This window comes from Sesamum indicum, linkage group LG5 (assembly GCF_026168435.1).
Source record: "Sesamum indicum cultivar Baizhima isolate 11 linkage group LG5, ASM2616843v1, whole genome shotgun sequence".
Classification (NCBI taxonomy): Eukaryota; Viridiplantae; Streptophyta; class Magnoliopsida; order Lamiales; family Pedaliaceae; genus Sesamum; species Sesamum indicum.
In genome coordinates this window covers 15,833,130-15,845,559 of record NC_142661.1, presented here as the reverse complement: position 1 = coordinate 15,845,559, position 12,430 = coordinate 15,833,130, and the positions used below count along the sequence as shown (strand labels likewise).

The 12,430-nt window shown below is 33.2% G+C and overlaps 2 protein-coding genes across 2 annotated transcripts; both read right to left on the bottom strand.

Annotated features, from left to right (window-relative positions):
* Nucleotides 1–222: 222 nt before the first annotated feature.
* LOC105162018 (serine acetyltransferase 5) lies at nt 223–4,147 on the bottom strand. The gene is made up of 2 exons (XM_088880442.1): nt 3,704–4,147; nt 223–977 (listed from the first exon to the last, which is right to left on the bottom strand). Exons 1-2 carry the CDS (start codon nt 4,085–4,087, stop codon nt 486–488), a joined length of 876 nt encoding a protein of 291 aa, XP_088736568.1. The 5' UTR covers nt 4,088–4,147; the 3' UTR covers nt 223–485.
* A 5,319-nt stretch (nt 4,148–9,466) lies between these two features.
* LOC105162161 (protein EFFECTOR OF TRANSCRIPTION 2) lies at nt 9,467–11,690 on the bottom strand. The gene is made up of 3 exons (XM_020694093.2): nt 11,368–11,690; nt 10,571–10,918; nt 9,467–10,147 (listed from the first exon to the last, which is right to left on the bottom strand). The coding sequence occupies exons 1-3, from the start codon at nt 11,605–11,607 to the stop codon at nt 9,467–9,469; spliced, it is 1,269 nt and encodes a 422-aa protein (XP_020549752.2). The 5' UTR covers nt 11,608–11,690.
* Nucleotides 11,691–12,430: the final 740 nt, after the last annotated feature.

Sequence of the window (12,430 nt, the reverse complement as noted above, 5' to 3'; positions counted from 1 at the left end):
ACGTGAATACATACATAGTAGCAACTGGGCACTATTGTGATGAGAAATTCCCTAGTGGTTATGCTTTTAAAAAGAGAACCCTACAAGAATTTAAAGAAATAGAAATAGGAAAGGAAATAAAGAGAACAGAATCATTGATTGCAAATTGATGTGCATCTCACACTCCAAACAGGATGGTTAAAGCTCTATTTAGGAGTAGAATTACCGAGCACAGTATCAAAATCTACCAATCCATGTAGGTTTATTTTCAGTCACAAAACAGCATACACCAAGTGATACAGCAGAAACAAGAACAAAATCTCATAACACTAACAGACAACGGAATCGTACAACAGAGACGCGTTTTCATGCATTTCACCTCCACATCAATACACATTATTATGACCCAAAAGATTGGAGCACTACAGCTCCTCACAACCGGCTAAGATGCTAATCTATGGAAATGACATATTACTGCTACACTATGAAATGTTGCGTTGAAGTCATCATATTATGTAATCTGACCATTGAGATATAAAAGAGGTATGATCCATGGACTCACCAGGAACTTCCTCATGCTTTCTCGGCTGCTCTTTCCCTCCAACCAATCTTGCTGGATTTCCCACAGCTGTCGTTCTTGGAGGCACGTCAATCAAAACGACTGACCCTGCACCAATCTTGGCACCATCCCCAATTTTAATGTTCCCCAATATGGTAGCTCCAGCACCAATCAACACTCCATCACCAATCTTAGGGTGTCGGTCACCACCAGACTTGCCTGTTCCACCTAATGTTACATGGTGGAGGATGGAAACATTGTTTCCTATCACTGCAGTCTCGCCAACCACCACTCCAGTTGCGTGATCGAAAAGGATGCCTTTGCCAATTTTTGCAGCCGGATGGATGTCAACAGAGAACACGTCTGAGATGCGCGATTGAAGTGCAAGTGCCAGAGGCCTTCGAGATTGAGTCCAGAGCTTATGAGCTACCCGGTGAGCCTAAAGGAAGAGATATGATCAGTTGATCTGCAACACTGGAAACATTTCTTGAAAATTATGTATGAGGGGAAATCAACCAATTGACTAATCAAATCCGACGAGACTCAAATTTAGAGCTTACTTACTATTGTATTTAGCAGCAGAGGGCTTGTTTTTGGGGGAAATATGTCCATGCAACAAGGGACTAAATTTAGGGTGGAAATAGAAATAGAAGGACGTATAATGACAGTAATAACGTGCATGATACTGTCAAATGATTTGAGGTATGATGATAAATAATATATGATAGGCTTTTATTCTCCTAATACAAACTGCTTCTCCAATCCATTGGCATATAAGTAACTATCACATATTCTTGCATATAATGCTATACACATTGGTGTTTATGTGAAACTTTTAATTGTACACCGTTCACCTATACCTGGAACTCCTTTTAAGCGTCCACTGAGACATTCACAAGCCTTTGGCAACAATTTCATAATGTCTCACTATGTACTACGTGTCTGCGAACTTCAACAAATAATCTTGTTTGGTAGAAGCTAAGCTGAATTAGTGATGTGTTTGTTGAATAAAATTATACTGAAATTTGGACCATCTTACATAGTTCGTTTTTTCTATTTTTCCTAATAAATAAAAGGTTTGTAGAACAATCCACTGATAAGTAATACAAATTCTTTGTAGTCCCCACATTTTCATCAGTAGGAAAATGTTTGGTCCCTCCAGTTTTAACGTTTCCTAGGTTTTAGTACTAGTTTTTCCTTGACACATGTGGTCCCGGCACCACAACCATCCAAGTCAAGATAAACTAGGTATTTGATAACTGATAAGACATTAACTCACATGCAAAAGCATGTGACAGACAATAGACGAAATCTCAAACTAAAGTGACAGTCACATACTCCATTTTCATTCTAAATCAAGGTTTTGTGTACACTCACACGCGTGCATCCCCCCCCCCCCCCTCTAAAAACAATATTATTGTACTTAAGTAAATAGGAGAGCCATTATAGACACACACACAAAAATCAGATACAGGGAACCGCATAGGAATCTGAATTCATGTCCATCCACACATATAGACACTAAAAGAAAGATGATTCCGTCTTTATTATAATGGTATGGCTAAAGTTCCTGCCTTCTGCTGGTTTATATTTACTTGGCCAGGATCCTCTTGCCAAAATGCAAGGCAGTGCATGCATATGTCAAGGGGTAAATGAATACGCTTTGACTGTAATGATTTACAAGTAACTATAGAAAAGATCAACAACAATTGGATGAATTTACAGGTAAGTAGTTGTTTGTGGTGTTATCTAGTGATAAGATCTTGACTCATGCAGGAGGTACACAAAATGGCAAACTGAAGAGATATAATTAATGAGTAAGAGAATTAAAGGAAAATGAACCATTCAATTAAAGCCCACAAGAGATTTTTTCAATCGAAACCTTTCTACTAGCAAAAAAAAATTGTTGCAAACCCAGATTTTTATGTCTTCATATGATTCTCGAGCAATCTTTTTCCAACTTTCAAAATAGGGTTTAAGGAATTCGGGCATGCAATGGTCATTGAGATTGGGAAGTGGGAGTATATGTGTACTTCAAAAATATTCCATCAAATGTTTGGCACGTGTATCATCTGTGATTCAATCCATCATCATTTACTGCCAAATTGAAAAACTTATCAACTAAAGGTGTAGGAGTCTTACTAGGATGACGGGGAGCCAAATACAATAACGGAGCAAAATGGTAACTTTCCGATTTCATTCTCAATTTGTAATAACTCATGAGTATGCGGAGAAACTTGGATATAAACTGAATATCATAAAACATGATTTTCTTTTTCCTAGGCCCTAGCTTCTCCTACATCCCAAATTCGGCAAACAAATCAGATAAAATCATGTGGGAATATGCAAGAAACGCTAAACACATAGCAAACCATATGAAAGAGGTTGTAAAGAAGTTACGAGATTTTGAAATTCATATTAGCCAGTATCCAATATAAGCAGTAAACATAACACATTCCATAAAAGGATCAACCACTTATTCTACCATTAGAGAAAGACAAACCTAAGTGCAAAATCCAACAAAATGTTAACAATATTGCGGTATCCAACTTCAATTTGAAACTCTTGCCAATGTTTAGCACAAAACCAAATAGCTAGTTTTCAATCTGAGGAGAAATTGCAAATCTTGCTGAAATATAATCATTGTTGAAATTGCATGGTGTAGAGTAACTCAATTTCAAGAAACTGATAAGCAAAGAGCAGTCCCCAGATTAGGGAAATAACAGCTGAAATTTAACTAGGTTTATTCAAGCAAAAATAGTAAGTTTCTCAAGATATTCTTAGAAAGTTTCAGATCAAACAACACTTTGACTTAATAAGCAAGACGTTTCTACTTGAGCATCCGTAGAGTACAAGGGGAAAAAAACGCAATAATTTAGAGAAATTATAACTCAGATTATTCGACAAAGAAATTGCACAATAAAATAAAACTTTAAAGATTATTCAAGAACAATGATAACGAAAAAACCTTCACTTTGAACAAGCAAGAGCTAAGTTCCTAAATGCATTATTAAAAACAATATCAAGAGAAGCATCAACCCACAGTATAATTTGAGCATTTGAGAAAGAGTATCTACCAAGCACAACTAAATTATAAAAATCATCAATGATTAAAAAAGAAAACAAAGTTACACGGACAATGAAAAGCAAAACATACACACGGACCTGGCAGGCGAGAAATCCCTTATAATTCAAAAGGCAATGGGAGAAGGAAACGCAAGCGGGATCACGAAACCGGGCGGCGCGTAGGTCAGCTACGGTGGCGGAGCGGAGGGTGGCGTCGGTTGAGAATATGTTGAGGAAGAGATCATAAAGCAGCGTGGAAAGCAGCGTAGAGGAGCAGAGCTTGTTGCCCAAGTGAAAGGAGAGAGAGCGCTCCAAGGAGGAGTGAGAGAGGATGGTGGAGTACAGGTAGCTGGCAAGAGCCGGCTCAGCTTCAGCATCCCTCCGAGCCTCGGCTTTGATCTGAGCCCAAACCCATCTCTCCTCTTCCTCCGACCCCGGCGGCGGCGGTGGCGGTGAAGGGTGGCGGAATTCTCCCGCTGGCATTGGGGTGGTGAGGTATTCAGTCTCAAGTCTGTGTTGTGGGATGTGTGTTGATACTGTAAGAGGATTTTTATACGTGTCGCATACACAAATGGTATCAATTCTGTGGTAGAATCTTTTCTTTTCTTTTCTTTTTTTTTTTATATAATGTTGATAGATACATAATTACTTAATATTTTAAAAAAATCAAATTATATATATCAATTCGATCAATATATTGATACAATTAAAATAATAAAATAAATTTGAATTAATTACAATTAGATCCTTTTTAAAAAGACTAGATTACACTTTTCTAAAAAAAAAAGTTAAAATTACATTACACCCATCCAAAAATACATTATTTTACATATGACCTCTTTTCAATAGGATTTTTACAAAAAAAACTCATGTTAGAAAAAAATTGTATAAAAATTATTATTTTTACTCCTCATTTAATAATTTTGTACTTAATATTAATCTCACTCCACATATATATATTATATTTATTCCTTTATATGTACAAAAATATACATGCAAATGTTAAATGAAGCGCAAAATTAAAAATTTATGTAATTTGTTTTGTTAGCACTAGAATTTTTCGTCCAAACCTTAATGAAAAGGTATCAGGTATAAAGGAAGAATTTTCGAAATGAATGTAAGTGTAATTTCAAAAAAAAATTTTTTTTGGAGAAAATAGTAATTTTATATTTTCAAAAATAATTTAAATACAATTAGCCCAATAAAATCTCAATTTAAACCACTAGATGAAGACATAATTGTCGTAGAATCAATTTATACATAAATTATATATGTATTTGCGAGTAATATATTATTTGAATAAACTTTAGTATATATAAACTTCGGACTTTTTATAATATGATGATATGATAAGAATTTTTTACGTCGAAATTCTATACTGAATGCTGGAGTAATTATTATTTGTTTGATATTTCAATTAGATATTTTTATTAATTAGTTTTATCTCAAAATGCTATATTGAATGCCGAAGTGAGTAATTATTAACGTTTTTTTTTTATATTTCAATTAGATATTTTTGTTAATTATTTAAAAAGAATAAGAAATATTTAAATATTATTTGCTACAATTAAGAGTTATAGTAAAAATATTATCATGATAAATAATTTAATCACTCTAATAAAAATTATGACCAACAACTATTGTGTGGCCGTGGTTAATAATTCTTATTTTCAAGTCTAAAAACATTTTAAAGAAATCTTATAGAGTGAGAAATCATAACTTTTCATCCAACAGCGTCTGGGTTAATTATTTTTTTATTATTAAAAAAATATAAAAATACAATTTATAGAAAATATATAATATTTTATGTCAAGTAGTAGATGTGATCCACGACTCGACTCAAAAAATATATATTTAGTGGTCTAAATTGACACAAAACGTCAAAGACATTCACATCTACCGCCTAAAGAATGTAGAGAAATAATGAATATTGCGTTGTAAAAAAATATATATTTAAATAAAGTATGCAATATTATATAACATACAACAACTTGCAACATAGGCGCATCTCCAGGTTGATACTCGCTTTCCACACGTCTGTCAATAGATGACGACACGAAATTTTATGTTATATTGTAGTATCAATCGCAATACCCTCGTTCTATATCTCTTCTATTGAAAACGGGGGGCCTTTGTATAATCATGTCATACCGTCCTTGTCATCTAGTAATGTATTGTATGTGCTGCAGGTTCTAATTTGTGCCAGTATGATTTTTACGAGAGATCTAATGTAGGTTCATGTCCCGAGTATCCGTGGCTTCTAGAATATTCTGTCTCATCCCGAATTGGCGAAGGACCCATTGGGACGATGCATTTCCACTATTGCATAGAATATTAAGGGGCATATTGATCTCCACAACTACGGGTTCAAATTAGTAGCGTAAGCCATAATGACATCTGAGTCCAGGTCATATGGTTGTCAGATGAACTGTAATAAATGAAACGATGTAAATAAATGTGCATTTAATAATTGTATAGATGTATGTATTGTATTAAATATAAGATACTTGATCCGACTTCATCTCATCCAGTATATCTCTTATGACAAGGACAATGGCTTGTACTGTTCGGGTGAAGGTATGTTCACATCCACAACTTGACATAAAAATATTATATATTTTATGTAAATTATATTTCTATATTTTTTAATAATAAAAAAAATTAACCCAACCACGTCTAGAATTTAATTTTGATCTCATTAAAATATTCCAATAAGTATATTAATTTTTAGGGATAATTATACTCTCCTCTCCTCAGATTCGGTGTAATTATATCTAAATTTCTTATAATTTGAAAATTATATTTAGAACTCTTGAGGTTTGCTTTCGTCTAACAAATAAGTCCCTACATTAGTTAAACTTTACTGAATTTACTGATATTAATAAAAAAAAAAAAACTGAATGAAAATTGATATTTACTCTTAATTTCCTTATTACTGACTTATTGTAGGTCAAACAATTTTTTCCGACTAAACTACCCTTATAATGGTGAAGATATACTTCTTCACGTGCTTTAATGATAAAGACGTATGAGGATAATTTGATTAGAAAAAAAATTATACGACCTACAATAAATCAATAATAAGTCAACCGGGGGTAAATATAGTTTTTTTTTTTTATTTTTTTCTTTAATATGAGTAAATTCAGTGAATTTTGACTAAAAGATGGACTTATTTGTTAGATGGAAGCATACCTTAGGATGCTAGATGTAATTTTTCAAATTACATGAAATTACATATAATTATACCAAACTTCAGGGAATAGAGTAAAACTATCCCTAATCTTTATGGTATTCATGTAGTTAATATTTTTATCCTCTAAAGTTTAATTTTACATTATATTAATTAAAAGAATTGAAAGATAGGCTTGTGATAAGATTTTTAGAGTTTATTGAATCGTTTAAATTCATACAATAAATTTCCAGAATTCATTTATGGCATGTGTATTTTTTTTGTTATTTTTTTAAGGATTTATATATGTAATTTAAATCTAAATCTATATATTTACAATATCTATATATTTTTATATATAAACATAGATATATATATATATTTGTATATGATACATTATTATAAAAGTACACATTAATAAAGAATTCATTAACAAATAGAACATTTAGGAAAATACAATGTCATCGAATTCTATCGCTGATAATATCTCAATATGCCATGTCGTATATATTAATGGTATCAACTATATAATTTGATATTATTAACTAATATTATCAGCCATATATACATATATATACTTAAAAAATAGGATAAATTATTCTTTAACAAAAAAAAAAAAAGGATAAATTACAACTATCTCTCTTGAGTTTTTGTTAAGTCTAAAATATACTTTGCCCTTACTATTAGTTATGTAACAATTACCCCCGTAAAGTAACAGATGTAATACTTACCCCCTAAAATTAAATTTTTAGATAATATTGCCCTTATATATATATATATATTTAATTCAAAGATTCTTTTTTTTAGTAATTTTGCATTTTAAGTTTAATTAAAATTTTCTTAATTGGAAAAAATATTTTTTATTTATAATAAGATATAGTATAATTAATGAGTTAAATAGTTTGAATTCTATTTGTTTTACAGCTCAAAATTAACTAATAAATGAATACAATAAATGCACAAAAAAAATTATGAAAAGATTTTATTAATTTGATGATAAATTAAGTTATTAACTATTTATTTTGTTAGATAAAAGTGAATAATTACATATCGGTTTTTTTAACATATATTTTTTTAATAAAATATGATAAAATATATTCATTCATTTTTTTTTAAAAAATATTTAACTTTTGGTTAGGTATATATATTTGTCATTTTTTTTAAGAAGCATATATGAGTTATTGGTTATGCTATATTTATTGTGTATCTACTATATATATATATATATATATATATATTAATTATACTCCACTCAATGTAAATTCTCACTTATTAAAACAATTAATTAAAAAATAATTTAGTGATGATTTAATGTGCAAAATACTAAAATATATTATTGAATAATTTAATTGTTCAAGGCATGATGGATATTTTTGTCCAATCAAGGGGCTAAGTACTACACTTATTAATTTAGAGGGGTAAATTTTACATGATGAATAATTCAAGGAGGCAAAGTGTATTTTACCCTTTTGTTAATTATGAATACTCCACTGTTATTTGGAATATTACAAATATCACTTTTAGATGAAAAATTATGTAGCCCCTAAACGGTGAGGTAAAAATTACTACTTTATTCTTATTAATTTTTCTCTTAAAAGACATTTGAAAAAATATAAAAAAAATTGAGAGTGGGTAAAATAAATATTCATAGAGCAATTTTTAGTCCACAAAAATATTTTAAAAAAATCTAAAAAATATATATAATTATTATTCATAATTTAAAGGGCATTTTAGGAATTTACCATAAAAATCGGATGAAAACCTAATTGTGGCTAATGGAATAACTTCGTTGTTAAATGGACATTACAATTTGAAGTATTTTTAATTTTTCAAACAACAGAAAATATTTATAATCATGTCAAATTTAACTGTAGTTTACGCTTAAAAATAAGATGTAACAACAAATATTCTCAAATAGGCAAGAACTGCTCATCCAAATCTATACCGCCAATATTATCGGATATCAACTAATACTTTAAACATCTCTGGAAAATGGATGAAGTGTTAAATCTTCAAACTACGCCTGATCAAGTTCTTGAAGTTATAGAAATTTTCATGCTCATAGAAAAGCCAAACCAGGGCATTATTCAAATGAAGAAACCAGGATCTCCAGATCCTTATAATCAAGAATACACAAACAACACATCAAACTTGGGATATCATAACAAAAACTAAAACTACTGATTCATTAAAATCAAAAGATAAGTTGATGATATGAGCCAGGCCATCATCTTCTTGTCTGATGCTTCTCATCCTTCTTGTTTCCGGCGAAAAGTTGTACCGGCATGTTGGAGATTGTAATTAAGTTAAGTTGTCTTCCAGACAGCTCAGGTTGTGAGTACAATGCCATAATGCTACTGCGACCTTCTCAAACTTTCAAGAGATGCCCTGCAAGAGAAACAAATGATAAGGGTGTCGACACAGGTTGGATAGTATGCTGAGAGAGAATAAGGCTGCAAAATTTCGGAGGGTTACGATAGCAGGAAAGCTATTGAAAGCATTACTCTGCTTTCGTTTTGCAGTGGGGATCGATCACATAAGGTGGCCTGCTAGTTGATCATAAGTTCTTCTTGTCAATTTGTGAATGAGCAAATATGGCTTTCTTTCGCCTTCAATTTCAAGGTTTTGGAAGAGTAGCAGACATGCTGGTCGGTTTGCTGCAGTGTGACTTCAACATTGGACCGTTTTAAACTTCATGGCTTTTCTTGGCATTTACGCAAGGAGAACCATCTCCTAAGATAGGCCGTAGGAGCAAACTTCTCATTGTTGGGATGCTCACAAGCATAAGGTTTGTGTGCCTCTCTGCTGCGGTTCAATCTCTGATCTTTGGGATCATTACAGTGTTGATCAGCAACTGTAGCAGAACCAATGTTTGCAGCCATGGGAGGTACTTGTCCCATTCTGTTATACTTTGAAATAAAGCCATTGACCTTCATCCCTTTGTGCTCAGCACATCGTTTTCTTCCCTCAACAGGCGCCTTAGTACAAACGGATCCGTGGCCCATGGTTACGCCACAAATGCCTTTGCTATCAACACGAAAACCAGATTGTGGTCGTCCAGGCTGCAACCTCATAATTCTAAAAATTATTGACATGATGCCTTCGTTTTCAGCAGCAATAGCAGAATTGAATTTATTATTCTCCAAGAGAAACTGGTCACAATTATTGATTTTATCATCCACTTGCTTCTGATGGAAACATTGTAGTATCATCTTTAGAAGAGAAAACGAAAACTGAGACTTTTTTGCACAACAGTTGAGCTTTTTGACGATATCATCAGGACGACGCCCACCATTGCTTCTTTTATTCCACGCATAATCATATAACCCAAGCAACTGATCCTCAGTGTTCTTTGCGTCCTTCTTGCTTTTCATCTATCCAAGGAATTCCAGGCAGGAAACGAAAATGTTGACTGGATATGTGAAAAAATAACACCATTATGATGACTGACGTGCTTCATCTTTAACACTATAAGTTGCTTATGCAGTGCAGCAGGCCATGGTAGGATTTCTCAACAGAAATATAGTGCGTTCAAAAACAAGAACACACAGATTTAACGTGGTTCATAACCGAATACTACTTTGGTATGTCTCCTGTAGCTTGAGTTTTCTTACTAGGATGGAATAACAATAAACTTACAAGAGGACGACTGTTAGCCACATCTAACTATGGCAGCCTTGCCCTTATAACATAATTAAACAAAACGTAACATAAGGTCAACGTCGACACCCCAACAGGCACATACCCTATATGTGTCAAATTCACAGATGCAAGTGATAGTCAAGAGTAGGACTTACAGGAGCCCATCTATAAACAATCGACAAGTCTTTTGAGAATATCTCTGAAAATAGTCTGGGACAGTTGTCAAACTCCTCATGTGATGATCCATACTCTAAATGTGCACCGTCCCTGCCATACCGTTGTAGTCTAGTCCTAACATTGTCAGCTTGTCCAACATAAACAGGAACCACAGAGCTGGAGTCATGTTTGCGTGGCTCTCTCTTACTTCCCACGAACGACATAGCAATGCCAAGCTCGTAAACTCCTGGACAAGAAAAACAACGTGGGACGTTCTGAGTCCTGTACCTTTCAGCTCCTTCTTTTCCCATCCAGTGATCCTTCCAATCTGAAGCTCCTACTAGAGTCTAGCAAGTACCACCACGAAAATGCCCTTTAATCATCAAAATTCAAAACTATTTTAACTAAAGTCTATTAGCTCATCAAAGCAACCTCATTTTTCCATTCACTAATCACTACTATCAAGGCAAATCACGAAGTGGCATTTACAGACAATATCAGATTCAAATTTTCCTTTTTCCCTCTTCCAGCTTTTTCATTTGGATCAGGAAGAATCAATCAATTCAAAACCAAATTCCTTTTCGTCTAAACCTTAATTTCGTTCATTCGGAAAAGCCCAACAAAACAAAAACACTTCCTCAATCAAACAGTTCCTTTCATACCAACATAAAGAAAGAAAAAATGAAAATTTCAAGATCCCAAATTCAGACAGCATATAAGCATCCATAACTTGGAATTCTCGTCTGCAATGTGTAAACTGTCTGATACAGACAGAGAAGACATAGAAGTCACATACCTTCCATTCAGAGAAAACAGAGTCATATCCTGTACGTCTGAAATCTTCCCTCTTCAGCCTTCCACTTGTGCCAGCGGCGACTGAGGAGGTGGCGGTGGGAGGAGCTCCGACTAAGCCCCAGCCCGCCGTTATTAACTTAGGCGCGCAATAGAGCCACCTCTTGCATGTGAAAAGACTAGTATGCCGACGAGCATGAAAGCGCAAAAATACACCGCCAAGCAATTTCCCACACTCCATCATTATTCAAAAAATATTTACACACAATGCAGATAATTCAGTCGCGTCAAATTACACTCCAGAAAAAAGTACAAAATCTTAAACAACTCAAACAAACGTATCTGCATGAATTCTTGCACACGCACATCGAGTGTGTCCCGTCCGCTAGTACAATAACAACGGCATAACGGAATACGTTTAACGTAGAAAACCGGGAGGGATTCGAAGAACTTGAGTATAATGGTAGCAGAAAATGAAGAAGAATGAGGAAAGAAAGGAGTGGAGATAAATAATAAAGAATGAAAGTAGAGAAGGATCACAAAATTTAACGTGCAACAAAAGAATATTAATATGGTAGGGGTGAAGTGGTAGAAGGCTTTTTCTTGGAAGAAAGCGGTTAATTGAAAAGGGAAAAAGTGGGGGGTGAAAGCTTGTGAAGTCCCCATGGTCGCCTCTGGGGCAACCGTTCAAAGGGAGATCTTGGCGGGCGGTTTTTTTTTTTTTTTTTTTTTTTGTTCTTATATATATATATATATATATATATATATAAAGAATAAGCATTTCGGAGGAAACGCTATTTCACTAAAACAAATGGGTTATTATGCAATTTACCTTTCTTTTTCCACGGAGAATTTTTTACTCATTTTACATTACACGTAAGGTAGAAATTGTATTTAACTCATTTTCAATTTTTTTTTCAATTTAGAAAAATTGTGTAACTATTCCAATTTTTATATTAGATAATTTGAATTTAATTAACCCCCAAATATATTAGGTGAAGTCCCGGCCTATTAATGCCGTCTAGTTAAGTCAAGAATACAAAACTATCAGTCATTACGTTGCAATC